Here is a 24535-nt window from a genome sequence, read left to right as displayed (position 1 = left end):
CTACCGAGTGGAATCAGCTACCATCATCATCATCTGTGGTTGATTTGATGCCTTAGAAAAAACTGTTCATTGAGTTGTAGTTTTCTTTCATGTCTTGTTTTGTACTTTTTTATTTCGCGTTTATGGTGCCCTTCCTGCCAGGGCCCTTTACTGGCCTGCAGTATGCTCTAAGTAAAGAAATAATGCATGGCACGGCCGAAAACGGGGACGGAGAATTAGCGCATTTGATTGGAAAACTTTTATTTTTATTCGTGAAGTTTTCTCGGGAAGTTGCGAAAAAAATTTGTGTGTCGTCAAGAAGCAAGCGCGTGTTAATAGTTTCCTAGCCGAAACTAAGAGGAAGAAATGATCTTGGGTGGATGAGATAAACAAGTTGGCGGGGATAGGCTGGCTGCAGCTGGCACAGGACAGGATTAATTGCAGAGATATGAGAGAGGTCTTGGTCTTGCAGTGGGCGTAGTCAGATTGATGATACGATGTTAAAAAGACTATGGTATACTGCTTTAATGCGTGCCTAAGCCTGTTGCAGGTCAAAACGGCGTTATTTGATGCGCATCAGGGCAGTTAGCGGCGGCGTGCCGTAGTATAGTCACCTTTAATGCATGAGCACTAGAGGGGACATTTGCAGAGATGTAGTGAAGCCCTAGGTGACGACCTAGGAATGAAGCCCTGACCAACGGATTGTGCGGAAACGGCCACAGTGAAAAATAGCAGCTAAATTACTCATTGGCCGCTACAGATTGCCCAGGAAGACAAGCCTGGGTCGCGAGATACTTTTAGCCTTTAATATCACCCCCGCTGCTCTATGCCCTTGGGCCGCATTGCTATAGCGACGGAAGCTCGCGTCGCCTAATACGGCGTTGCGGCCACCGCGGCCCCGAAGACGTTCGTGGTGCAAGCGTGTGCTGCAAGTTCATGTGCTTGAGCATTCTACTGGAGCAGCGCCAAAGAAAAAGGCTGCGAGGGTGGAATCGTGTGCTTCCCACGGCACCGTGGCCTGCTTCCAAGTCAAAGAATTCGCGCCAAATTTATCTGGCGGTGCGTCTAAAGCGTTGCAAGCTTCGTACTTGACCCGCACAGCGCCTAGTCATATGACAGGCCTCGAGTAAACGCATCTGACGAATGAATTCTTGACAGTTGTTGGATTCAAAGGATCAAGGAAACATTTAGGATATGGACTATCTCGAGAGTTGTTTGTGGGCCTTGCACGGATCCTTGCCTCCACCAACATAACTTCCTGGGCTGAGCAAGGTTCGTGCATGCCAGTAATCTCTGGTGCATATCTCTCGAGATATTGTTCTCGCGTAGTCGAGTGACCTTCTAAAGAACACCCTAAAATAAGGATACGGCGAGCACCGTGAAAGATTTTGAGGTATCTGCACACTATGAAGCAAAGTTACTATCGCGATGAAGAAAAATGCCTAAACTTTGCAGCGGGGCATGCGACAGAGCCTGCGCACCCTCTAACCGGTAGTCCGAAATTGTGCGCCTCGCAGAGCACGGAGGCAGTATTCGCGCGTGTGCAGTGGGCGCCCGGTTTTTGCGACATCGCCGGCAACGGGGAGGCCCACATATAGTCACCGTGCCACAAACCAGATTCCTGCTATCGTTCCGCTCACCCTGGAAGGCGTCCGCTTGGCGATCCACAATCATCTGTGTCATGAAGACTCGGACCCACAAATCGTGCAAGGAGAACGCATCGTCGTTGTCGGCCCGTGCTCTTCAGCGTCGCTGCTCCAGCGCGCGATGAACCTTCTAATGCTCGTCGGCTGCGTGTCGCGCGGTGAAAGACGAGCGCCAGGGACTTTCATTCAGCGACTCATGTGATTGCGGTGCAGTCGAGGCATACGAGTTCCTGCTCCTGCGCTGTGCCGCTTTTGCAGAACCGCGTCGTGACATTCCAGCGACAAACAGGGCGCTGGATATCATCGCGGACAGTTTGTAGGCGCCCCTCTGGCCGTCCGGCAGTGTGCACAACCGTGAGCCTGTGTGCCTCAGTGCTGTGAGCATCTGTGCATTCTTTCAGTAGGCAGCCTTGATATCCAGCTTGCTCATCACCAGGTAATGAGCGCGTGACACGAACGCTCCGTTTGTGATACTTCGGACGATATGCAGCCGTGCATTCCACTTCGGCTGCTCGTACAGTGCGCTACTTGCGCGATCATTTAGCGACAAGACGCGCGGCAATGTAGTGCTACAGGGGAGCGACGAAGTCTTGCCCTTCGCAAAGAAATGCAAAAGAGAGCAAATCAAAACAAAACAAATGCGCGCGCCGAGGCCACAAGAGGGGAGGAACCTGCTTAGACCTTCGTCCCTGGCGCTGCAAAGCCATCTATGCTATCTGGCAGCGCTCACCACGTAGGTGCATATTGATTTAACGCCGCCGTGGAAGCAAACGACTTCTCTCTCGCAGCCTTCTCCTCTGACGTTGCGCAAGTAGATTGCTCATGCACTTCACTTAAATTCTCAGTACACGCTAGCACAGCGAACGGTTTTCGGGCCCCGGCGGCCGCAACGCCGTGAGAAGCAGACGACGCACGCCTCCGTTGCTGTAGCAGCGCATGCGCAGAGAGCCGTGGGGATGAGATCATGTGCTAGAAGTGTCTCCCGCCTGGGTCGCACAAGCCCCACAAATGGCAGTACCTGCCATCGAAGGGCATTGGCGCATCGCTTGACCGCTGCATTACTACGCCAGGAGTGGTATGAGGAATACCAGGGACGTGTGAATATAACGTAGAGAATCACTGACGTCGCGGCGTTAAAGTATGACGACTACCAGAAGATCCCAAGAATGAGAAATGTAAGAAATGCAGAAATTCATTGTTTTTTTTAACGCAGTTAAATCAAGTAGACGTGCTAAAGAATGTGTTTAGCCTGGTTTGCTCATGGTTTGCTTTGCTGGCTCGTCGGCAGACCTGGCCACGAAATAATTTCGATAGTAGTGAATGCTTGCTTATTGAGACGTGGGAAGCGACGGCAACTAACACTCTTTCACAAGTATCCGTTGAAGCACCACCGGGGCGAGAGGCAGGGTCAGAAGAAGCTATTTTGCACCATCGTCCGCCGGCCGCCTCCGAAGCTTCGTCGTCGTTGGCGCATGATTTTCTTCTTTCCGGTAGTATTACTTGAAGACGGCGACTTGCAAAGCAAACCGCCATAGTGAGATATTACTTCCATAGTACTGTTGATGTGCAATGCAGAGTGCGAGAGTATGTTGCAGCTTAACACGAGGCGCTGTATGTTGCGTCGACAGCACTGTTAAACATACACGAAGCGGCAAATAATACAACTACGATGTTCCTGCAAGATTTCAAAGCTGTCCCGATTCGCTGCTTGAAGCCTTTTTTGTTTATAAACGAATAATTAAGCTCCCATAGTGCACACTGCGGCTCAAACTTGGGAGGGTCACTTTTTCCATTCCGCGCATTGATCATGGCATCATCGGAGAGGAAAACAGACATCACTTCAAAATCGCTTTTTAAGGAGATTTGCGGATTGTTTAAGTAAGCATTTCGTGGCTGAGCTGCTGAGCTCACCTACACGGGGTCGTATTTTGAGCACAGCAAATATAAGAGGTCGCTTCGGAGCCTTTTTAATTTGCAGGAACTTGAATTCCAGGCTGCACGCCTACACACACGAAATTGCAACTGTTGTCACCTTCAAAAGTTTGATGCGGAACGCTTTCGGGCGCCCCGTATACGATAACGCAGCAATCGTATTTTGCACTCTGAGGAATTACTAGGCAGGCCTAATTTCATGACCGTCGCCACGTGACTGCCAAGAGAGTCTCCGAAATCTACTGTGCTGGCGCCCGGAGCACACGAGCAAATACAATAGTGACTGAGTTAGTTTGCAAATCCCTAAGCCCCACTTTTTGCTTAAGCTTCAAGTACGCCTGATGATGCTCACGTAACGCTGTAGTTGTCTACTGTTAATCCTCTTATGGGCATGAGTGCGGGGAAAAAAGCCGTCCTTTAAAGGTGCACTGAAGAGGAATATCAACTTGTCTTTTTGCCGCGGGAACTCGATCTAAACGTACCGCGCTTTCTTAGAAACTTCGATTTATTGCCCTGTGTAGCCGATTTCTCTAATTAAATCGAATTAATGTCCGGCTCCCGCCTTTTTTTTTTTTAATTCTCCCCCGTACGGTGGATGGAGTCGACCAACGCGTGGAGCGCCTTTCACCCAGTCCCGTGGCGGCTTGCCGCTCTGCCATCGGTGGAGTAATACAAAGTAGTCCGTAGTAGCAAATAGACCCCGCGTATTTTTATTCCTTCGGGCTTATTTTGCGGCTATATTATCTGCGAATGAAACTATTTATTCATGGAAACCTAAAAAACAAAATAAAGCGAAACCACAGCCTCCACGGAGCTGGCTGATAGGCACTTCAGGCGTTGGTCGACTCCGCCGACCGTACGGGGAGAATTCAAAAAATAAAGGCGGGAGCCGGACGTTAATTCAATTTAATTAGGGAAATCGGCCGCACAGGGCAATAAGTCACAGTTTCTAAGAATGCTAGGAACGTGTAGATCGAGTTCCCGTGGCAAAAAGACAAGTTCAGAATCCTCTTCAGTGCACCTTTAACGTTGGGTAGATTGCAAGAAGCAATTGATCGATTGTCACTTTCGAAAACCCCAGGGTCTGTCAGCCCCTCGGAATAATTTTACGAGGCATTTAAATCTGTTATATATGCTTTGCTCCTCCAAATGTTTTAGATCGGTGTTGATGTCGGTTTTTGGCCGCCATAATTTAGCAAATGCTATATTTTCTTAATACCAAAAACTGTTGATACGAAAACTACGGTTTGCAAATGGATAAAGACCTATAATACCGCCTAATGTTGATTATGAGATTTTCGCTAAAGTAATCTCAAATCGGCTACAGCTGGCAATTTCTTCTTTGATTGGACCTCATGAAGCCTGTGGCTTCAGAAGACGGTCAATAGAGTCTAACTTGATGCTGATACTTGATGCGCTCACCGTATTCCAGTATTGCAGTGACGCTCATGAACAACTTGCACTGCTGCAAACTGACCTGGCAAAGACTTTCGATCGAGTATGCTTTTCCTTTCTTTTTCTCTTTATTTTTAGCAGGTAAATGTTGGTTCAGTTCTTTCTTCTAGGATATCCCGTAACTACAAAAACTGTTCCGCGCACTTGACTGTAAATGCCTCTTTCTCACAATTAGTCTGCATTCACTCGCCTGTAAAACAGGGTTGGCCACTGTGGCAGCTCTTGTGCGCACTATACTTGAAGCCACTTTTTATAAGAGTTCTAAAGAGTAGAGCTTCAGTGGTTTCCGTGTTGTAGGTCATGAATGGAAGGTATTAGTGAATGCAAATGACCTGGCGTTTTTTTTTTTTTTTTTTTGCGGTGGTAAGTCAAGAACGCATGAAGTTATTTTTGAACGCAGGAATTTAATTCTGTGCAAGGAGCTCGGGGTTATTGTTGTGAGAGTTACGGTCTCTGGTTTGGATAGTGGCGATCAGCACCTGCTGAAAATGCTGACATGCAGTGGACACGTTTGCCACACATGTACTTTTGCGTCGTTTGAGTGCCTATAAGCACAGTGTCGATTACTGGAAAGGCAGTGTGCTAACTCTCCACCGCTATATATGCTCAGACTTTTGTAGCCATGGACTCTAGATGTTTGGGAGGCCGACCGCATGCAATCTGTTTCTCGCCACTGCAATTTATTGCTTACTCGGAGTTATTCATTGAACGAGGCTCCATATACAGCGTTTTCACAGAAGTTTCGCCACGTTTGTGTGGGATTCATGTTTTGAATTAACATTTTCAGGCCTGTTAGCGCTAGTGAACTTCGTTTAGTCTACCTTGGCGTTTCATGTTTTTCCGTGGACGCTAAACTCCCAGTAGTGCGTACATAGAGTGCGCATTAGTTCCTCTTCTACCGCATGGTATACAGGCTTCTGATCTCTCTGATCGGCCGTATTTGTGGGGGCTAATCAATTATTTGTACTTGGCTGGGCTTTCCTGTTTGTTCGTTTTTCCTCTGAGTTCCTGTTTGCAGTGTGGAGCTAACGGTTGTACAAGGATTAATTTGCTATGTTCGTCTCTACGCCCATGTACCGCTCTGCATTTTTAGCTTTTCTGTGACATGACAGGCTCAAGAAGGCACGCAATGTGCCCCTCTCATTCAACGTAGTGAGACGTTGCTCGTTGAAGCTTGTTTAGAAAGAAAGGGCCTTTTGTTCCTATGGTAAATTGCCGCCTTTGCAAAGATGCAGTACTCTTTTGGGTTATCAACAACGGATACTGAAATAAAGGCAATTTGGCACCGCATTCTGTATAATGTATGACTGCACTACCATTTGTTAGTGAAGCCTTAGGCATGTTTTTTTTCTTATTGGATTTCAACTCCAACAGGGAAACACGCACGAGGGACCGAAATTGCGAATCTACTGTTTCTTAAAAAGAGCACTTGAGTAGAATGATCGTTTGTCTTGGCGAAGAAGATGTTGCTTCTACAAGAGCCGCAGGTAAACTGATGATGATGATGATGATGCCATCAGGCTTAATGACTGTTTTTTTGCAGCCACTGCGCATATCTTTCTTCACTTCGTCACCTCATGACGCGCCACCCCAGGGCCTCCCACTGAGGAGAAGGAATTATCCCACTCTTCTGGCGAGTTGAAAGAGGGCAGGGAGATGTCTTGGTGGAGAAAAACGGAAAGAGCAGGGAAAGGGCAGCCGCTAGAGGAGGCGCGATGTTGTCGACGTGTGCAGACCTTAAGTGGTCGAGGGAGACGACTATTTCGTGACCGTTGTGCTCAGCGTATGTTTTGTCACCCCGCGCGATGACCAGATGGGTTCAAGCATAGAGTGCCTGAAGCGGACGGTGGGCACAATCCACGCGCAAGAAAACGGAGGTAGTGTATTTCAATTAGTGGTGGACAAAGGTCGGATTGCACTAGGGAGCGCCTGTCGCAAGAGCGGAGATGCGGGACAGGATATTAGTTAGACGTTCAACGGGAGGTATGGCAGGAGAAACACAAACGAAACTCTTGGCAGGCGGGCACATGAAACCAGCCGGTAGACGCAAATATTTGACACAGACCAGAAGAGAAGGGGCACATCCGAGCTCTTTCTTGTTGGCTGAACGAAGATCTAAAACGACGACTGCCAACGAAGTGGCTGCATGCCCCGGAAGGCCGTAAGCCATGAGCGACGGCTACAGATGGTGCTATAACCTCTCGACTAAACTGTTGGCTTCCGGATAGTAAGCTGTAGTTTTGAGGTGGTGATGCCGAGAAGCTGGGTCAGACTGGCGAAAACTGCGGGCTCGAACTGGCGGCCTGTCTCGGTGATGATCTCCGCTGGCACGCCAAAACGGGATATTGACGTGCAAATGAGTATGGAAGGAGCCGTTTACGCAATTATTTCTGATATAGGGGTGAATTCCGGCCATCGCGTTCAGCGGTCAATTACGGTGAGTATATAACGGTTACCTTGCGATGACGGTAACGGTCCGATCAGGTCGATGTTAAGAACTGAAAAACGGGAGTTCGGGGGCTAGAAATCACAGAGTGACGATGAACCTTGCACTGCTAAAAGGCAAACACGCCCGCGCCCAGTTGCGAACGTCGGCGTTGAGGCAAGGCCAGGCCAGTCGCTCTGCAACGAGGAGATGAAAAAGACGGCGAAGATCTTTAAAAAGGGTGCGATGTAAACGCACAGACAAGGGCGTGTGCGTCCAGTGACGTGGTGGACGTCGCAAATAATGTGACGCCAGAATCAGTACAATGCTCAGGGTGCAGGTGCAAGGATGATGAACGTGGTGAGTAAAGTACTTGACGGTCTCCATTCTTATGTTCATAGCGGGCCAGGTCTATGGGTTTTCAAAAAAGCTAGACGGCTGACGGCGTCGGCGGGAATGTTATGAGCGCCCTTCATATGCCAGACGTCGGTAGAAATTTAAGTCAGGAAGGCCCAATGTGGAATTTCTCTGGGTAAGTAGGTGGTATTTGATGAAGGTAAAGCGGCCGTGAGAGGTTTGCGGTCCGTGAAAGTCAAAAAGTGCGGTCTTCCGATAAGAAACCTCTCTCATTACCCATCAACCATCGGGTTTAACTTGTCGTGTGTAAAACTACATACACGTCGGTCGCCAACAGCTGGGGATACCGTAAACTTGACGCAAGTCTAATCCGTCTATGTCTGTCAGGCACCCCGCTACAGGAAAGTCTGAGTGTAAAAATCTTGGGCTTAACGATTCAGCCATCAGGATCAGCGACTGCTTGGCTTTCCCAAGCAAAAAGGCAAGTTATTCAGACTTTGGGTTTGATTCGAAAAATGACTTTTAAAAAGGGTAGCGCTGGCTCGTTCGTTGCACGGCATTTAGTAAGGGCAGTTTTGCAGCCACGCATGATTTACCAGGCCAAATTTCAACATCTTGCCAGAGCCAAATGGGATCGCCTTAAAGCCGTAGACCAAGAGGCTGTGAGGACCATTACATGCCTTTCACGCATCACAACGGTGATAGCGTCAAAACAGAATTCGCAGCTCAACAAGACTCATGAGCTGGTGCAGCAGCGCCGTGATGCTCGCAGCCTTAAAGGGATACTGACGCGGTTTTCGAATAAGCTAATTTTTCAGGGTTCTGAAGTGGTGTCATTGCTGATCACGTCTATGAAATTATTTTTTCGATTTTGGCTAAAACAGTGGCGCAATCACCAATTAAAAACGCGATGTTTAAATCTCCCGCGCCCCGCGCGAGCGCAGGAGAGGAGAACAGCGGAGAAGAAAACCTCGTCCATGTCGGCCAACGTGACGTCACGTTGAGGAGCCGGGGATACTTCGGCGCACCCGAGAGAGCTTTCAGCGCGCAATGACTCTCGTGCTGCGTGCGTTGTGACGTACAAAGCGTGTCAGCCGACCTTGAGGGCGTAGTTGTTCGTGTCCACGAACAACTACGCCCGCGACTGTGTCGTCTTCCACTGTTTTCCGCCAGATTATACGCTCGCAGCGAAAGCGCTCGTTGCTGTGACGAAGAATTCAAGCCGACCAAAGCAAGCCTACTCTGCTCGAAGCACTTTCGTAAGAGCGGCTACATGCAGAGCTTGTCCCTAATGTGAACTCTGGAGATTTCTGTCGCGGCTGAACCATGACGCAGTTCCTTTGATTTTCTCGCGCATGAGAGGCGTGTCACCATTCCGAAGAAGTGCCTCTTCTAAAAGTAGAAACATGCTCACTTAGCCCCTGCAAAAACCTTATAGAGGCTCAAGCATTTGTTGCTCTCCTCAGCTTAGGTGCGGCCAGACCACCTGAGGCGTGCTCAGCGAGGCTCGGTTAGTGATTTTATACTCGGTTCGACGCGTGTCCAAGCAAGCAAGCAAGCAAGCAAGCAAGCGCAAGCAAGCGCAAGCAAGCGCAAGCAAGCGCAAGCAAGCGCAAGCAAGCGCAAGCAAGCGCAAGCAAGCGCAAGCAAGCAAGCGCAAGCAAGCAGGCGCAAGCAAGCAAGCGCAAGCAAGCAAGCAAGCATCGAAGCATACTCAACAAGTGGCTGGTTCGTCCACCATATTTGTTGGCAGTTACAGGTTATTCTCCATGCAATATTTTCCTACAGCAATGACTATATAACTCTCTCGGGAGTTGAACTCTGTCACCTTAGTGGAATAGCCAATCCAACAAATTGCCCAAAAATTTGCACACTCCAACCCCATCAGCAGCATGCAGTACATGTGACCAGGTTTGCAAGCCAAAATAACTTAAGATATCTCCTGAAGGCACATAATATTTTCAGTTACAATGGTTTCCTACATTACATCTCTATTGTACACCGGTATCTTTTAATAAACCTGAGGATTTTACGAAATGAAAGCCGAGTGCGAGAGATAAAGCCGGTTTCATCTCAGTTCAACGCCATAATATTGTCCGGCGATAGGACGTTTGTAGGACATTTGAGAAATTTTCGTCCTCGAGTCGTTCCGCGAAGTACAAACTGAGGACATCCTCATGAGGACATTTTACCGTGATGCACTCAAAAAGTGCTCAGAATGTCCTGTTTGGGATGAGGACGTTTTGACCATTTGAGGACGTCCTCAGGACGTTTGGTGTTGTCTGGGATCTTTTTCTTTGGAGGTCAGTAAAAAAATAGTCACCATATTCGCTTTTACAACACCACGGAAAGCTGCGATCTGCACTCAACGCAGCGCCGGATCCGCATCGGCAGCTTCTCCAGTCCTCAAAGTGTCGTCACGACCTCTCTGGACCAATCACGGGCGGCGGCGCGCCGCGCGGCGTGCCCCGCGGCACAGGACGCATATTTCTGCTAAAAAAGGCAATTTTCGCTTGTTCTTGCCATATTTGGATGCGATATTCCAGCATATAGCGTGAAAAACTATAAGACGCCGCTGCCAGCCTGATTTTCAAAAAAAGTGTTTCAGTCTCCCTTTAAGGCCAGTCTATCACACACCACGCACGCACTGAGGGCTTATGCAACGTCACGCTTCACTGTTCAGCCGCCAACGCCAGTTCTTCCCCCATATAAGTTTGTATAGGTCAGCGAAAAAAAGCCAACAGGTAATCGCCTGCCAACGTCTGCTAATTCGGCATTGTTGCTTCGCCACAAATTTGAAGAACAAGATGCTTGCCTTCCTAAAGGGCCCGTTGTTATCTATGTAGACGCAAGCAACCAAGCCCGTGAAGCAACAAGAGCAATCTCCTGGCCGTGCAGACTTGCCCTAAGTCAAAACTCTAGGATTAAAATTAAGGAAACCCCACGTCTTAGTGATGATAACATCATCGTCGTGCGCGAATACAAAGAGGAAAGCGCGAATAATGGCATCAATGAAGCGCTGAAAGGTTTTCGCTGCACTTCATAGGCCTTAAGTTATCCTGATGAATTAAAAAATACAGAAAGGCTTGATGATAGCCACCTTTTGTACGTTGTCAGGAACAACCGTAATCTGATAGTACGCTTCTTGAAAGTCATGCTTCGAATATATGACGCAGCCACGTAGGGTGCTGATAAAGGCCTGGACGTTCAGTAAAGGGTAACGATCGGGGTGAGTGGCGAAGTTGAGGGCGCGGTAGTCTCCGCATGGGCGGCAGTCACCTAATTTCTTATGGACTATGTGCAGAGGGCCACATCAACATCTGAAGACTAGCCGGGCGATGCCAATGTCTACCATGTGTTCGAACTCCTGGCGTGCACTGCGGAGCTTTCCTGGAGCAGGGCGACGAGTTGTGTCATGCGTTGGTTGACAAGTGGTAATAATGCGATGCACGACACCGTGTTTATAGGTTTTGTCTAGTCGCGGGAGCCTGCTCTCAGCAGGTTGCCGTAAGGCAAAGGGACGGTATGGCGGATCGCAAAGGAGAAGGGGTAGAAAAGGGAGGGCCAACCAGTGACAGAGAGTCTTGTAGTCTATTCGCAATTTCTTACGTGCTGTGCCAACCAAGAGGGAGAAATAGCAAAGTCCGTTCCAGGGATTGTGTGCCTGATCTCGGAAACCAAGAATATCACACGAAATGACCGGCGTGCGCCAAGGCTGACGAGGAGTGATGACTTCCTGTAAACCGGTATCCGCGAACTATTCACGGCTTGGAAAGAGCACAGCGGCGAGGCAGTGCTGGCCAGAACGTTAACAAGGAGTACACTGAAATCAGTACCGGTGTCGACTAGAAACCGGAGTCCGCTGGTAGAGCCGGCAACCCAGAACAGGCGACCATAATAGTCCAGAGAACCATTCGTCGCCATTAATGATTCCTCAGCGCGTTTCCCTGCCACTCAATGAGTTGTGTGCAACGCCTGCAAGAAAGTCGGTGATACGTCGGTGAGCGGAGACTATGAACACCCTGCTTGGAAGACCGCGGGACGCAAACAAAGAGGTCTTGCAGATGCCGCATGTCATTGTGCAACTCGGCAAGTTATGAAAGGAACGCCACAGAATCTGTTGAAATTGACGACAGTGGGTCGTCTAGATTTTGGGTTCGAGCGCATATCACAGAGGGGGGGCCCCTGATGGAGCCTGGCGGCGTCCATGATCTTGTCCGCGCGGTCCAAGTGGCGTGTCGGTGGCCGTGGCCAGTAACATCTGCACCAAAGGCTAAAGGCGTTGGAGGAAGAGCTCCCCAAGAATCTGGGAGTCCAGAACTGCTGCACAGTCTCCAAGCAGGCCCAGCATGTGCTGAAGAATTATCTATAGAAGCCGGTCGCCCAGCCTAACGCTGAAAGAAGCTGCTGCAACCGTTTGCTGTCGGGTGGCAAAGTGCGCTGTAGAATGGCTGGCTTCAACTGGTCATAGGGACTTGCTGCTGGGGTCTTGTCAGTATGTAGCGCACTTCAAGCGCGAGCGGGCAGCGAGGCTTTATTTGGCCGAACCTGGATTGCTTGGAGGTAATGGTCGCTAGGAGAAAACCGGCTTCGGCCGGAGTGCCCGGGTTCGAACCCGACCGCGGCAGCCGCGCTTTGATAGAGGCGAAACGCCAAAGGCACCCGTGTGCTATGTGACATCAGTGCACGTCAAAGAACTTCAAGTGGTCGATATTATTCCGGACACCTCTACTACGGCACCTCTCGTTCTTCTTTCACTCCCTTCTTAATTGATTTTCTTTTGAAAAATAAAAATTAAAAGAAATTCAAAACCCATCCCTTCCCTCACGGCGCAGTTCAAGTGGCCACCGAGATTTCAGGCGGCGATACGCCATTTCCTTTCCTCAAAAACCAATTTTCAAACTAATTTCGTGTAAGAACCATACGCGAAAACCGTACGAGAACCATCAACGGAGCGAACGTTGGACTTTGGAGCCTTGGAAACGTCATGACGCGCTCCGTTCCTATCTACGTTCCAGGTCACCAGAATAGAGGAAGATGTTGCTTCCACAAGAGCCGCTTGAAAATGGTTGTTTTCGAAGCGCTGCGTGTCTCTTCCTTGAATTATTCACCAGCAGCGCGCGGCGTTGACGCGCCATGCGCCACCACAGTCTAAAGGAATTGTATGCCCATACCGAGTTTGACTCGGACTGGCAACCACTCCTTGTGTCGTGAATGCTGTACCTGTGAATGCGGTACCTCACGAAAGCTTTCGACAACGTGAAGCATGAGGCGGTCCTTGAAGGGCTGAACAAGGTTAATGTAGGTGCCAGGACATATCGGTACATCAGGGAGTTCCTGACGGGCAGAACTGCCTGCATGAAGTTCCAAACGCTGGAATTCCCTGCAATTGAGCTACGCAGTAGGGGTACGTCCCAGGGGTTGATGCCGCCTTCCCTACTCTTCAACGTTGATATGAGAGAGCTCCCCGAACAATTGACAAAGCTCCAGGTATTAAAATTTAGTATATATGCGGATGATATACAGGGTCTGTCCTGAAAGTAGTAGGACTGGTTTTTTCCTGGGCGAACAGGCGGAAGAGAGCTGGTCTGCGCGTGCAGGAGCGTTGAAGGGGGATATTGGGAATGCTGGGGAAAATCGGCAGTAGGCTCTCGGCCGCTGAATAGAGGAGGTCGCTTGTACTGTGAACCCCTGTCGAAACGTCTCGTCACGCAGAATAGTCGAGCGTTTACTCGATCAACGATACGCGATCAAATTTTGAGTAAATCTTAGTAAAACGGGCAAAGAGACTCACAACATAATTTAGGAGGCCTACGGTGACGCTTCCATGGGTAGATCAGGTGTTTTTTGAGTGGCACAAGCTGTTCCGAGAAGGTAAGAAAAAGTGGATGAAGACAACCGCTCCAGACGCCCTTCGACCAGCAAGACCAACGAAAATGTGTAGCGAGTGAAACATTTACTTAGCAGTGATCGTAAAATGAGTATCAGAGAATTTCTGGTGACTTCAGCATTCCTCAAACCCAAGTTTTTGAGATCGTGACAGAAAACTTATCCATGAGGAAAGCGTGCGCGAAGTTGGTGCCGGGAGTGTTGTCAGAGGAGGCTAAGGCCAACCGGTAGGATCTTCTTCATCATGTGAATGAGGACCCCGATTTTTTGCCCAGCACAAGGCGGCAACGCTGCCTCAGCCCCCCCTACAGCCTCGACTTGGCCCCGCCAGACTTTTTTCTATTCCCGAGAATAAAATCGACGCTAGAGGGGAAACATCACGGATCGGTAGAGGTGGTTAAAGAGGCCGTGACGAGGGAGCTAAACAGCATTCCGGTCCAGGCGTTCTCGGAGGCGCACAAAAAATGTAAAACTCATAAGCAGCAGCGTGTAGGTGCGGAAGGATTACCTTGAAAACTGGTAATCGTTTGCAGTATTCTCTTGAATAAATTTTGTTTAAAAAAATCAGTCCTACTACTTTCAGAACAGACTATGTAATCCTTTGGGTAAACCGCGAAAGTGATTCGGCCATCGAAAACCTGCTCCAGGCAGCCACCTACATCATAGTTCGAGTACACGGCCAAGAAAGGCCTAGCGCGCTCGCCGCAGAAATCATAATTATTTATATATAATACAAAGCACTTAAGGCGCAAGCCACCGTCGCAGATCAAAATTAAAGTGGCGGGTAAGGAGGTACCAATAGTCGCGCAAATAAGAATATTGGGCCTCATTCTCGAGTCACATGGTCATAATGGCGAGAGCATCAGAAGGCTGGAGAATCACGAAATGCAGACCCTGAGCCTAATTAGGCGGGTAGCCAGCAGGGACCGAGGGTTATAGGATAAAAAAATTCATTATACTCGTACAGGCGTACATCTTCGGCGGGCGAGCTATGCAACGCCGCATCTAGATTTGAAAGTGGTGGAAAAAGAAAAGATTGAGTCTCAAATCAGAAAGCGCGCAAAAAGAGCGCTGGATCTGCCATGTGCACATCAACAGAGTCTGATGGCTCTAGGGTACACAGCACATGGCCAGAATTTGCGGAGGCGGTACAAACCTCTCAAATTGAGAGACTTAGTACCACGAGGACAGGAAGAGCCATTATGACCAAAGTTGGAATAAAACCGGATATGGGTCCCACGCAAAAAGTGGAGGTAGATGGGGAATTCAGACAAAATCTGATGATTCCCTCCCTGCCAGAAAACATGCATCCGGACTATAACAAACACAGGCGGCAAAAACGAGCCGAGGCATTAGAAAATGGATACGGCAAAAATTCGGAACATGAGGTGGTCTATGTAGACGCGGCGGGAGGTGGTGGCGGTTTCACGGTGGCAACGGTCGTTCCCGGCCGGGGAAATTCCGTGACTGCTGCCACTTTGCGAGGGCGGAGCATAGAAGTTGCCGAGGAAAGTGCGATCGCGTTAGCTTGCGTTGGAACGGAAGCAAAGTTTGTCATCAGTGACAGCAAAACTGCCATGCAAAATTATAGCAAGGGAAGGATCTCGCCTTGGCGGCCAGAGTCCTAGGCCAGAGAAAGTTGGATAGGAAAATTCAAATAATTTGCACTCCGGCGCACGAAGCCGCCCCCGACAACGAGGCGGCCCTCGAGCTGGCTCGAGATCTCTACCGCCGAGCCGCTACAGAGCTCCTCGATTGACCGATTGTGCTGACAGCGCATGCCAAAATGTGGGGAGATCACGCAGCATTATATATTGGCGCGCAGACTGGTACCCCCGCCAGACCTCAAAATAGACGACCGACAAGTAGTCGCTTGGAGGCGACTGCAAACTTGTAGGTATCCGCACCCGGTTATGGAGAGTAACATTTTTCCTGGGGCCAGGAGTGATAAATATAGTGTTTGTGGCGTTTGAGGGAGCCTCGGCCACATAATAAGGGAATGCCCGTACTCTCCAGGGACGCACAGTATAAACAGTAGACACCTGGGAGACCCTGCTGCACAGCTCGGACCCTGAGATCCAGCTCCTGCTCGTCCAACTGGCTGAAGAAGCTGCTGGGACCCAAGGCCTCCGAGCCTGCATCTGAGGCGGCGGCACCCGCCCCCGGGGCCTGCGAGTCGGGGGGCGGGGGGGGGGGGGGGGGGGCTTGATCACCTTATCTGTTGGAGATGAAAGTTTATTCTCTCTCTCTCTCAAGCACTTTAGCTTTTTTGATTGAAGCAAGCAGTGTCTTGCTTTCAACCATTGGATTGGATTGGAGGAAACTTTATTTGTGCCTGCAGTTGGGCGCTCGCGCGCCCCGACGAGGGCCTACGTCGTCTACGAGGCTGCCGTTACTCGGCGCGGGTCTCCACTCGCCGTTGCCGGCTCGCTGGGTCCCTGCCGTTCGAGCGCCCCGAGGACCTGCTGGACAGCCCATAGCTGTTGGTCATGGTCGTTGCTCTTCGCGGCTGCCTCCAGCCGCGGCGGGATTGTTCCTGATCTTGCTTCCTTTGGATTTCTGAAGCAGTCTCACAAGATGTGCGTGTGATCTGCTGGCTCCCTCCGGCAGACTCTACACGTATCGGTCGGGTACGTCTCGGGGTACATGCGATGCATCAGTCCCGGGCTCGGTAGCGATCCGGTCTGGAGCTGTCTCAGTAGTACCGCCTCCGCTCGACTCAGCCTCGGGTGCGGGGGTGGGAGAGTCCTGCGAGCCAGGCGGTAGGCCTTCGTGATTTCGCTGTAGTCGGTCATGCGGTCCTTGGCTCCGAACCACGTCAGACGGTGTGTTGCCGGGGCGCGGTTGGTTAGCGCTCGCGCCGCTGCGTGTGCCGTCTCATTGTGGTTCGCACTGCGTTCCGACGCGTCGCCCGCGTGCGCCGGAAACCACTTGATTCTTACTCTTCTGTCTTGCAGTTTAGTCGCTCGTAGTACGCGCTCGGCCTCTCTGCAGACTTGGCCTTTGGCGAAGTTTCGCACAGCCTGTCTCGAGTCACTCAGCACCGTGTAGCAGTCTGCATCGGCGATAGCCAGGGCGATGGCCACCTCCTCCGCTTGTTCCGCTCCGGCGCTTCTCACGCTCGCTGCCGTCCTCGTGGCGCCGGTCGACGCCGCTATGACGACCGCTGCGAAGGCGTTCCGTTGGTATTCGGCCGCGTCCACGTACCGCGCGTGCTCGTCGTTGGCGTGCAGGTCGATGAGAGCCTTGGCCCTCGCGGCTCTTCTTCCCTTGTTATACTCGGGGTTCATGTTCTTGGGTATGGGGTCGATTCTGGTCTGTCGTCGTACCTCTTCGGGGACGGGGAGCTTCGTCTCCGCCTCGTTCGAGTGTCCTATTCCCAGGTCGTCCAGTATCTTCCTGCCAGCTTTGGTCGTGGAGAGCCGCTCAAGTTGAGAGGTCCGTTGCGCTTCGGCTATTTCTTCGAGCGTGTTGTGCATCCAGAGTTGTAAGAGGCGGGTTGTGCTCGTGGACTCGAACAGGCCCAGCGCCGCCTTGTACGCTCTCCTGATGATTACATTAATTTTTTTGCGTTCGTGTCGCAGCCATCTGTGGTAGGCTGCAACATACGCGACGTGGCTGATGATGAAAGATTGGACGAGCCTGATTAGGCTCTCCTCTCTCATGCCAGCCTTCCGGGAAGTGACTCTTGAGGAGTTGCATAGCGTTGGCCGCTTTTGCCGCGAGACGAGCGATGGTTTCGCCGTTTCTTCCATGCTTTTCGATGACCATGCCTAGGATCCTGATTTTGCTGACCTCGGGGATCACGTTGCCGGATTTGGTTACGATTCTGATTTTTTCGCATTCGCGTTGTCTGGTCTTGCATCTGCCATTATTGGTAGGTGGGAGTATGAGGAGCTACGATTTGCTCGGCGAACATCTCAAGCTGGTGCCTTCCTGGTGGTCTTCTATCGCGTCGACGGCGGCTTGCAGAGCGCCCTCGATGTGGGCGTCGCTGCCGCCGGTCACCCACAGTGTGATATCGTCCGCGTAGATGGTGTGCCTGACGTCTTCGTTGTCCGCGAGCTTCTCGGCCACTCCGATCATTACCAGGTTGAACAGCATCGGCGAAATGACCGATCCATGCGGTGTGCCGGTGCTCCCTAGCTTCTTCTCTTGCGTTTGTAGGTAGCCTGCTCGTAGCTCTGCGGTACTGTCCGTGAGGAAGTCCTTGATGTAGTTGTAGGATCTTTCGCCCATGTTGAGCTTAGAGACTTGGGATAGAATCGCCGAGTGTTTCACATTATCAAAGGCGCTCTTTAGGTCGAGACCCAGGATTGCCTTGTTGTCGCGGGCGCTGCCGCCATTGTCTATGATTTGGTATTTGAGCTGCAGCATCGCGTCCTGCGTGCTGAGGTGCTGTCTGAAGCCGATCACCGTGGCCGGATACAGCCCTTCTCATTCCAGGTAGTCTTGCCACCTGTTGAGGAGGACGTGCTCCAGCACCTTGCCCACGCAGGACGTGAGCTAGATGGGCCGAAGGTTGTCCGTGTCCGGTGGCTTCCCCGGCTTGGGTATCAGGATAGTTTTGGCTGTCTTCCACTGCTTTGGTAGCGCGGCCGCTCTCTAGCACTTGTTGAAGTATTTTGCGAGGTTCTCAATCGAGCCGTCGTCGAGGTTATTGAGCGCCTTGTTCGTGATGAGGTCCGGGCCAGCTGCCGACCGGCTGTTGAGGGCGTGCAGGGCCGCGCGGACCTCCTCGACGTCGATGTCACGATCGAGCTTCGCGTTGGGTAGGCCGCCGTACGGCGCGTGTTGTTCGGTGGGTGTAGTGGGCAGGTATTTGTCATTGATGCGCCTGGTGATTTCATCGGCGCCGTGTACCGAGACCGCCCGATGTATGAGCTTGGCGAGTCTGTCCCTTTAGTCCGACTTGGTCTTGGTTTCGTCGAGCAGGTGCCGCAGCAGTTTCCACGTCTTCCCGCTATGCATCTGCCCGTCTGCCGCGTTGCAGATCTCGATCCACTGTTGCGTGCATAGAGCGCGCCAGTGCTCCTCGATCGCTCGGTTGACCTGCGCCACCTTCTTTCTGAGTCTGCGGTTGAGCCGTTGGTTCTTCCAGCGACTGAGTATTGACTGCTTGGCTTCGATGAGATGCGCTAGCCGGCTGTCTACTTTATCAATCGCAGCGTCCGTTTCAATTTCTTTGGTCGCGTCGCGTACGCTCTTGGTGATTTCGGCCCTCCACGTCTCTATGTCTTCGATCTCGCCGTCAGCGTCTGTCTTCTGGCTTCTGGCGTCTCGGAAGGCATCCCAGTCTCATCTGTGTGTTTTGATGCTGGTGTCGTTGTGTTCCGGTATGCTGATTTCCATGATGGTGTGGTCGCTGCCGAGGTCGGTTCCCGTGTTTCGCCAGGTGATCGCGCCCCGCACGTCGTTCTTGACGAACGTGAGTTCCGGAGTGGTGTCCCGGGACAAAGAGTTACCGATTCTCGTCGGATGCGCCGGGTCCGTGATGAGGGTGAAGTCGAGTTCCGTGGCGTCTTGGTACAGGTCGCGGCCCTTTGCTGTGTACTTGTTGTAGCCCCAGGCTGGGTTCATCGCGTTGAAGTCGCCGCAGACGATTAGCGTGTTGCGGCCTGCCGCGGTGCTGGCTCTGTGTAGTATTGTTTTGAATCTATGTTTTCTCTGCGATGGGCTGCTGTATATGTTGAGCAGAAAAATGCTTCCTTTTCTCTTCTTGCCCGAGATGATTACGATGAGTGTGTGCTCGATCTTGATATTGCTTCGCAGCTCGTGCACAACGAACGTGAGTCCCTTCCTGACCAGGGTGCACAGGTCTTTCTCGTCGGGCTGGCCCTTGTGCACTCTGTAGCCGGGCAGGGACGGTGCGTCGGTGAGTGTTTCTTGTAATAGGATCACGTCTGGTTTGCGCGCGGCATGTGCGATGTGCTGTTGGATCACTGCCTTCTTCCTTCCGAGGCCGCGACAGTTCCACTGCCACGCTGTTACGGCTGCTGCTGTTGTTGCGTTGGCAGCCATGGTTGCGTTGGTGTGTACGCGGTTCCCTGGTTGGGTGGATGTTGCGCGAAGAGGGGCGCAAACGTCGGGTGGCTCACTATCGGCTGTAGGGTCCTTTCGATGTGGGCGAATCTGTTCGTGTTCTCGGCTTGGTAGGTCTCCATTGTTTGTTTCATTGCTGTCACTGCTGCGATGTTCGCCGTGATTAATTGTTCCAGTTTGGTGAACCTCGCTTTGAATTGGGCCTCGGGGTTCTCGATTCGATTGTTCTCTGTTTGCTTGCGCGTGGCCTCGACGGCTTGCTTCTTAGGTGCCGGTTCCTCTACGGCTGTCTCTTGGGTGTTCATGGTTGTTTCGTCGGTCGTGCTTGTGCTTGGCGTGAGTCTCTGTGGAGACTCGTTGTTGCATATCAGTAACTTACGGATCTCGGCGATCTCTCTCGTGAGGCTGTTGATGGTCGTGCGCAGCGCAGCGTTCTCTTGTCTTAATGTCTTGTTGGCTTCTCGCATCTTGTTTATATCATCTTTCTTCGTGGCTTCGGTGATTTTATGCGCATTCCTTATATTGTTCCCTTTAGCTGCGTCAGCCCGGCTGACTCGCTCACGTGATGGTGACCTTTTCCTGCTGAGGCTTCTCTTGCAGCTGTTGTCTCTGGAATTTGGCGCGCGGTTCTCTGATGGAGTCCTTGACTTTCCCGCAGCTGGCGGCTTGTCGAGTGGCGGAAAATCGCTCTCCGACAGCAGATGGCGTTCGGCCTGTCGGCGCTTCCATTGTCGCTTGCGCACTATGTAGGGGATCTTGTATTTCGCCTTGCACGTTCGGTCTCCGGTCGGGTGTTCGTCCCCGCACAGCTTACATTTAGGGGTACAGCGATGGTCTTCTTTGGGGTTGGCGAGTCCGCAGGCCAGGCACGTCTTGATTTTGGGGGTCGGGCACACGTCCTTTCGGTGTCCCACTCGGCCGCACTGCTTGCAAACGTCGATCTGTTTCCTGTAGAGGCGGCACGGTATCAGGGTGACTCCGTATCGGACGAAGTTCGGTACCTTGGGTCCCAGGAACACCACGATCGCGGTGGTCGTGCTGCCGATCCTCTTTGCGCCCACTGCTAGCGGGTTTCTCTCGTTGACGATGTTCCTATCTATCTCGTCGGTGCTCGCGTCGATGGGGATTCCTCTGATGACGCCCTTTACGGTGTCGTGAGGAGCCGTGCGATATGCGCTGACTTCGTAGGAGTTATCTTGAATATAGATTTCCTGGATTTTAGCGTACCTAGCCGCGTTGTCTTCGTTCGGTGTACTGACGACCATGATGTTCTGTTGCTTGTTGGGGCAGATGGTGTCCGCGGCGCTTTCCTCGATCGTGATCTTGGCCGCGGCGAGTATGGCCGCAGCGACGGTGGTGTTGCCGGTCTTGACGATGTCCAGTCCCCCTCTGGGTCTGACGACTATCTGCTCTCTTCCAGTGGCATGGCTGGCATGCGTGCTGCCTTGATGGCCGAGGCTCTCACGTTCGTGTGGAATTTCGATTTCGGGGTTGTTTGACTCCCGCCGGGTCCGTCAGGCTTGCCGCCGTCGGGGGTCCGCTGGCGCAGCCTCGAAATTCGTTCCCCCGCGAGCGTCCATCCGGCGTCGTTGTGGTATTCCTCTGGTGATATCTCTTTTCTTTGAACTTGAACGCACATTTCGTTGTCCACGATCACTGTAGACGTAGCGGACGCCTCCCTCGTCGTAACGGACGCCTTCATCTCGGCCGCCGCCAAGGAGTACGGCAGGCGGCGACCGGTGCGACGGTGCTGGGCCTAGCGTCCGCGGGACAAGCTTAGGCCTAGCACTCCTTCACACGGAGGCGGTAGAAAAAGTCACAAAATTTGGCAAAGAAAAACGCACCTCTACGGTCAGCTGGTATCGGTCGATGCCGCTCGCCTTCACGGACACATTGGTGCAAGGAAAACTTTGTTTCGAGGTGATTAGCACTGCGTAATTGGTTAGCAGTGACAGAGCCGATGTGAACATGTCTGCTCCGGCGGCATGGAACCAGAGTTTCCTTGCTTTCAACCATCTACTTTTTGCGAAACGTGCAGAAATATACTGCGAAACTGAGAAAAAAAACGCAGTTGCTTAAGGGACTCCTACCGGAGAATGTGGTTTTTCTGTCGCATCCAGGGCAATGGTCAATAGATAAAGACGAGGAAGCCACACTTATAAAAAAGAATAATATGCCGAGAATCACTCAGGAAGCCGCAACGTGGTGGATAGACAACATAGCTGTTTTCGGTCCTTAGCACTTATCTTCGCCTGGCCGACGTCCAGACGGCGCCGAATATGTGATAAGTGATAAATTGTAAAGACGCATCGCCTCGACCGATATCCGTCAATACGGGCCAATCTCAGACGCGTGTCTACCACCCCATGACGATCGTTTCCAGGCGTAAAAGCCAACTCTATCGCACGGAATGCCAAATGTGAAACGGCAAGAAACTGCACTCAAGGAAATCAAGTAAGTAAATGCGCGCTAATTAATGTCTCTCCGCTCTTGTCTTCCTCATTTCTGGCCCAGTCAGCTGACTGTAGTAAACTTTGCTTTAATAAGCGAAAACCAGTCACCGAGCCTCTTTAGGACTTCGAGGGTGAGGGTCTGCGCCACTATGGTTGCGCTCCTGTTAATTGTACATCGTTATGTTCGGTTCTTGATTAACATGGGGGATTGGGAAGCTTCACGTTCCAGCGTCTGTACGTTGGTGTCTCATCTAAGTCATTGAATTCCTCTTAATTATTAAATATGCTTTGTACCAAATTGCAGCAACCAGTCGCACAGACAGCTATGCTTATATTAGTGTTTCTGCACAGAAAATAATCAGCGATTGTTGAGTGCACCTGTACAAATTCAAAATTTAACGAGCAGAGCAGTCGTAGCGCGATGAACTGATTTTGACGCATAAATTACTTGTGCTTTGCCAGCGTTGACCTGTTGCCTGCGTCATATCGCCCGAATATTCACTCTACTAAGTGAATAACAAAAATTAAAGCAATTTTTTTTTCGCTCTAAAGAGCACATAACCTGCCAGCAGATTTGACGAAAGCAGTGGCTTCAGAATATTTTCAAGCAGTATCTTCAGAGGAAGTTTCTGGGCTGGACCGAAATGGTGAAGGGGTTTTTGGATTCCGAATACCTATATACGAATAGCAGCACACGACTGATAAAGAATTTATAATAAATCTTCACCACTAAAGCCAGTCTCTGATTTTTCGATTCAGGTGCTCTTAGGGACTGCAACACCCGCCGAGGTAACTCAGTTTTCATTGAGGCGTAATTGAAACTTGCCCGTAGACTCTGCAATGTGGCGGCAATTTGAAGCGTAGAAAAGGGGGGAAATTCATCTCGGACGCTTAATTTTGGTTTTTCCTCATATCCCGTGAACAACTATCAACAAGCTTTTAGGACAGAGAGGAGGTACAGTCTTTCTCAAAAGTATTCAGCACAAGGGGTCTGTTTCTGCGCACTGCAGCGCGGCTCCTCTTGCATTGTTAAAGACCGTAATCATAAGAAGGCAGAAAGAAATTAAGTGCTCAACCCTCCAAAGCTTAGGATTCTCAAATGTTCTTAAGATGGCTCGGAAGGAAACCCGTTGGGTTGTATATTTTTGAAAAAACTACGTAAAACTGGTTGCAGGAACCGCGCGGCCTGAATACGTACAGCACTTAACAGTTCTTATAAAGATGACAGACTAAGTTTAATTCCGCATATCAGTTTGAGTTTTCGGAGTAAGCTACGCACGTAAAATCTGAAGTACAGCCGATATGCGTGGGATTACTGTGCGTGAATATATATATTGGCGCCTAGAACGAGACCTGCAAACTAAACTTTTGGGAACGCAATACTACCGAAGAAACTAAAGGCAGCGCTTTCTTGGTGCACCGCCTTTAACAGATACATGCGGCCTATTTCTTAGTAAAATTACACAGTGCGCTCTCTTCCATTTCATGCACTGCAGCCTGGATGGAAAAATGTGAAATATATTTAATAAATGTTGCTTTCTATAAAGTTATGACGTTGAGTGCAAGTACATATGCTTCAGGATACTCAAAAGAACGCGGCGGAACCTGATCAGCACTACATGCAGCCCAACCTCCGTAGAGCCACCTGAGCTCTGTAACGGAAGCAAACCGCGCTATATAACTGCGCAAACCCCCCGTCGTTCAGCAGCTAGGCGGCGTCTCTTCGCGAGACGTTCCTTTCGTTCTTAAGGCGTCTCAGCCACCCGCTTAGCCTTTCTCACCTCGTTTTCAAGCGCGCGGAAGCTGTGCGCTGTCCGCCATCTTCGCCATCTGCTGGGCAAGCGCCGGGATCCGCGAGAAGGTTTTCACATCTTCGGCAGTTTGACTGCTGTCTTCGGACATAGGCTCCGTCTCAGCGGCTAGAGGCCGCTTCCTCTTTCGCTCCGCGTCTTGGCGTCTCCGATTGGCTAGTCGTTCTTCCCGCTTCTCGGGCCACACCGCCGCTCGCTCTTTCTCTATGGCTTGCATAGATCTCTTCACTCATTCTCTCTCTGCTTGCCGGCGTTGTACAAGGCGAAGACCTCTGGATGGGAAGAGTACCGCCGTTTCGCCGCGGCCGACTCATCTCTTTCTTCCATGGTGCGCGTCTGACGACCGACCATATCTCCTTTCGTATACATTCGGCGCCGCGTGCATGCGCACCGCGCACCTGTGACGCAACCTTGTTGCTATGGCTACGACGCATGCGCAGTAGCGCCGCGCGGCGGCGGAGTTGCCGCCGGCGCAGCTGTGACGTCACGTGCGATGCACCTGTAGCGCAACCCGGTTGCTATGGCTACGGCGCATGCGCAGTAGCG

The 24535-nt window shown here is 51.2% G+C and overlaps 2 protein-coding genes across 4 annotated transcripts in view; one reads left to right on the top strand and one right to left on the bottom strand.

The window, feature by feature from the left end:
- LOC149361771 (monocarboxylate transporter 12-like) overlaps positions 1-24535 on the bottom strand; it is a 92583-nt gene that overhangs the window by 59873 nt on the left and 8175 nt on the right. Inside the window, exon 1 of one of the 2 annotated variants that reach the window (XM_089572811.1) lies at positions 23960-24293. The exons of the other annotated variant lie outside the window; for it this stretch is intronic. The gene's annotated coding sequence lies outside the window, so the exon portion shown is untranslated. Of the gene's footprint in view, positions 1-23959; positions 24294-24535 lie in introns of those variants that run through there. 2 annotated transcript variants of the gene reach the window in all.
- Positions 22033-24535, top strand: part of LOC149361770 (monocarboxylate transporter 12-like) — a 42586-nt gene continuing 40083 nt past the window's right edge. For both annotated transcript variants that reach the window (XM_089572814.1, XM_089572812.1), the window contains exon 1: positions 22033-22179. In XM_089572814.1, the coding sequence (XP_089428940.1) occupies positions 22136-22179 (44 nt within the window). In that variant the 5' untranslated portion in view covers positions 22033-22135. The remainder of the gene's footprint in view (positions 22180-24535) is intronic.

The sequence above is a fragment of the Amblyomma mixtum genome, chromosome 2 (assembly GCF_055824585.1).
Source record: "Amblyomma mixtum isolate Tamu chromosome 2, ASM5582458v1, whole genome shotgun sequence".
Classification (NCBI taxonomy): Eukaryota; Metazoa; Arthropoda; class Arachnida; order Ixodida; family Ixodidae; genus Amblyomma; species Amblyomma mixtum.
This window is presented reverse-complemented; position numbering and strand designations above follow the sequence as displayed.